Source organism: Frieseomelitta varia, unplaced genomic scaffold (assembly GCF_011392965.1).
Source record: "Frieseomelitta varia isolate USP_RPSP 00005682 unplaced genomic scaffold, Fvar_1.2 scaffold_370, whole genome shotgun sequence".
Lineage (NCBI taxonomy): Eukaryota > Metazoa > Arthropoda > Insecta > Hymenoptera > Apidae > Frieseomelitta > Frieseomelitta varia.
In genome coordinates, this window is record NW_025110113.1 from 476,408 (window position 1) to 480,716 (window position 4,309).

At 38.4% G+C, this 4,309-nt stretch overlaps 1 protein-coding gene across 9 annotated transcripts in view; it reads right to left on the reverse strand.

Moving 5' to 3' along the window:
* LOC122530976 (SH3 and multiple ankyrin repeat domains protein 3) overlaps window positions 1-4,309 on the reverse strand; it is an 80,274-nt gene that overhangs the window by 60,664 nt on the left and 15,301 nt on the right. For 6 of the 9 annotated variants that reach the window (XM_043658436.1, XM_043658441.1, XM_043658434.1 and 3 more), the window contains one exon: window positions 766-783. The exons of the other annotated variants lie outside the window; for them this stretch is intronic. In XM_043658436.1, coding sequence (XP_043514371.1) covers window positions 766-783 — 18 coding nt within the window. The remainder of the gene's footprint in view (window positions 1-765; window positions 784-4,309) is intronic. 9 annotated transcript variants of the gene reach the window in all.

Genomic DNA, 4,309 nt, shown 5'->3' on the forward strand with positions numbered 1-4,309 from the left:
ATATATTTATAAGTTATACTAAAATATATTTAACAGTTCTAAATATATTTAATTAATATTATAAATATATTTAAAACTAAACGAAAATATTAGAATTTTGGGAGAGAAAATTCTCGACGCGCGTGGCACGTCATTCCAGCGCAAGAGGTTAACCCCCACTTTCTGCCGACTACCGAATGCGGACCATAACGAGCGACCATAACTCGTATACAATAATTCGTCGCGCTTTCTTTTTCATTTTGAGCTTGTCAGCACGATGTCACTGGATAGAAATTATTGAGAAGTGACAAACTCATCACTTGTTTCGCCCGGGTTACACTTAAACATGCTTAAAACTGTGGAAAATATTGCAATTTGAAACAAAAAAATTCTCGACGCACGTCCAAGCGCAAGAGGTTAACGAGATCAGAGGGTTCTTCGCGCGAACGTTTTTGCGTCGTAGCGTTTCCTAACTATTCCCGAGTGAACGCAGTCGAATATCAGCCAAACCTTAGCTACTCATCGGGGGCGGGAGGGTTTAGAGGGGAAGGGGGGCGTAGTTTCGTTTCGCGCCATGCATGTACAAACGTTCCAAAACTCGCCACTATACTCCCCCCCCCCCCCGTAAGTAAAACTAAAACAAGAAGAAAAACGAACAGGGTAGATCGCGTGTGATAACAGAGAAAAGGCGGCGGGTTTTTCCATCGCGAGTAGCATAGAGGGGGTTGGGGTTGGGGGGGGGGCGGGGGTGTTGGATGCATGCTATTAGTAATAGTGAAGACGTACCCTGTACCAAGTGGCCACCTGCGAGGCGCTCGAAAGGGGTGGAGAAGCGGTGGTATGTCCGCGACGCAACACACACACACACCGGAAGGTGGAGGGTGAAGAATCGGTCGGGCGCGCCCGACGGGCGCGATTTTTCGTTATAGTTTTTCGAGTTTGGTCGGTCGATTCGCGCGTTCACGCGGGGTGTGTGCGTTCACGAAGAGGCGGGCCCCCAACAAGACGATAGCACACAGGTGAAGAAGTGGTGGTTGGTGGTTGGTGGTGGTAGTTCGGTGGTGGTTCGGTGGTGGCGGGTGTAGTGTATTCGCACGCCCCGTGCAAGTGAGGCAAAAGCAAAAACAACAACAACAACAACAACGCCACAGGTCAGAGAAATGTACACGATTAATCTCGATGGACACTCGCGTGTCGCTGTGCATAATTACTAATTAGTAATAACTATATATATATATATGTGTGTGTGTGTATGTGTGTGTGTATACATATATGTGTATACGTACACACGTACAAACATACACACATACATACGTACATACATGTGTATATATATTATACATGTTCTTCGTTTTTTACACGTGAAACGTTGCAGATTTTTTCGCATTGCAAAAGTACCACGACGGAAGGGAAAGAACGACGAAGAGAATGGTAATTGGAAAACGAGAGAATGCAAGTTATTTCGATACGTTCGCCGTACAAGAATTATGGAATAATTCATGGAATATATATCGTATATATATTTATTAATATATGGAACATATTACCATTTCCTGGTGATGAAAAATTGTTTGCACAGTTGCACACGCGACCTTCCGGTGAAGAAAAAGTCTTTTTTAAAATATCGCGAAATACCCTAACCTCTTGCGCGAAATAGCTGGTTCGCGGACCATAACGAGTGACCAAACAGCAACGTATACAGTAACTCGTCTTCATTTCAGAATTCATCGGTACATTACTGGATAGAAATTACTGAGAAGTGATAAACTTAAAATGATCATAAATTTATCTACCTGGATTATACCAATAAATATACCGAAAACTGAAGGAAATATTGCAATTTTGGGCCAAATGTTGTGGCACGTCGTTCCCGCGCAAGAGGTTAGTAAAAAATCTGCAACATCCTACATATCCGACGAAATATAAACCTTCGTGAAACGTAAGAACAGGTGTTGCATATATACGTATATACACAACTGTATGTTATTCGCATGTATCCCCATTGCGTGTGTTTTTGAAAGTACAATGCATGTGTGTGTGTGTGTCTGTGATATGTGTGTATATACACGTTGGATACACGTGTGGTCATGGCCGCGAGAATCCTTCGGAACACGTCCGATGACTGTTAACGTTCCGATAAATCCGCGCTCCCATAAACGACGCGGATAGATCGCCTGCAAAAAAGAACTCGAACAATACGCCGCGCTCGCGAGCGCGGCTCGTTTTCTCTCTTTCTCTCCCTTTCTCACTGGCGATCGGGCACAGAACATTCGTCGATTAACAGGACAGCCAATTATCGGGACAAGAGCGAAACTGTGCGTGGAATGCGGAGGGTAGAACGTGTCCTACGTATTCGCGACTGTACTGCCGAGCTAATCGTGGGAGCACGCGTTTCGTATCTGGAAAAACGCTCCTCCGTCGTCGAACTCGAGAACACGTTTCCGAGAAATTCAAGGTCGACGGACTGGTACGAAGCGAGAGATCAAGCACAGGATGTGTGTGTAAAAAAGAGAGAGAGAGAGAGAGAGAGAGAAAAGGGAGAAAAAAAAAGAAAAGGACAAAGAGAGGGAAATTTTTCACCCGAGGCTGGATGAAAGATAAAAGTCGCTTGACTTTGAGAATGGTACGGGAGGGTTGTCACGTCGTGGAAGCGGAAGACACCTGCCCTCCGTGGATAGAATATTTAGAAAATAATTATGATTATTCAGAAAGTAATTATTTAGAAAATAATTATTTAGATAATAATATTATTTAGAAAATAATATTACTTAGAAAGTAATTATTTAGAAAATAACATTACTTAGAAAGTAATTATTTAGATAACAATATTATTTAGAAAATAATAATATTTAGGAAGTAATTATTTAGAAAATAATATTATTTAGAAAGTAATTATTTAGAAAATAATATTATTTAAAAAGTGATTATTTAGATAACAATATTATTTAGAAAGTGATTATTTAGATAACAATATTATTTAGAAAATAATATTACTTAGCAAGTAATTATTTAGAAAGTAATTATTTAGAAAATAATATTATTTAGAAAGTGATTATTTAGATAACAATATTATTTAGGAAGTAATTATTTAGAAAGTAATTATTTAGATAACAATATTATTTTGAAAGTAATTATTTAGAAAATGATATTATTTAGAAAGTAATTATTTAGAAAATAATATTATTTAGAAAGTAATTATTTAGAAAAGTAGGAGTTTCACCGATTTCGACAATTTTTAAATATGTGGTAAAAATTAACATTTTGAACAATCTTTTTCTATACATATAACCGCTCGACCTTAGTTTCCGAGATTTTTGCAAAAAACTATTGCCACTACCTATAAAAACCATAAACAATCGGCGACTCAACGCTTATACACATGCTGCCACAGACGCGTAGCTATAGGCAATATTCATAGCAGTAGTAGCAATGGTTTTTTGCAAAAATCTCGGAAACTAAGGCTTAACCACGGCGGTTACACGTACATAGGAAAATGTTATTGAAAATGTTGATTTTTATAACATATTTAAAAATCGTCGAAATCGGTGAAACTCCTACTTTTTTAAATAATTACTTTCTAAATGATATTTATTTTCTAAATAATTACTTTCAAAATAATATTGTTATCTAAATAATTACTTTCTAAATAATATTATTTTCTAAATAATTACTTTCCAAATAATATTATTTTCTAAATAATTACTTTCTAAATAATATTATTTTCTAAATAATTACTCTCCAAATAATATTATTTTCTAAATAATTACTTTCTAAACAATATTATTATCTAAATAATTACTTTCTAAACAATATTATTATCTAAATAATTACTTCCTAAACAATATTATTATCTAAATAATTACTTTCTAAACAATATTATTTTCTAAATAATTATCAGAAGACTACGATGGAAGAGACAGGTACGAAAAGGGACAAAGTCGAGAGAGAAAGAAAGGAAGAGGAGAAAGTGACACGGTTCGACGCACGAAGACGAAGAGGAAGAAGTAGCCGCACAAAAGATCGGCGTTTCCGCTATTTTGTTTAGAAGTGGTGGCACGTGTGTCTTGTCTGCGGCGGTGCGGCTAAGTGACTCGTGTCAGAGAAGTGCCGATACTTCTTTCCTGCGTTCTGGAAATTCCACGGAGCCGGACGCGAAACACACGCGCGCAGGTAGAGAGCAGGGCGTCCGATTTGCATTCGGTTTCGTCGTTACTCGTCCGCGGGGGAGGAACGAATATCTCGATAAATAAAACGAGACGTCACGAGTGGGGGGGAAAGAAAGAGAGAGGGGAGGCGCACGGAAGCGATCCCCCCCCACCCCCGGAGATCT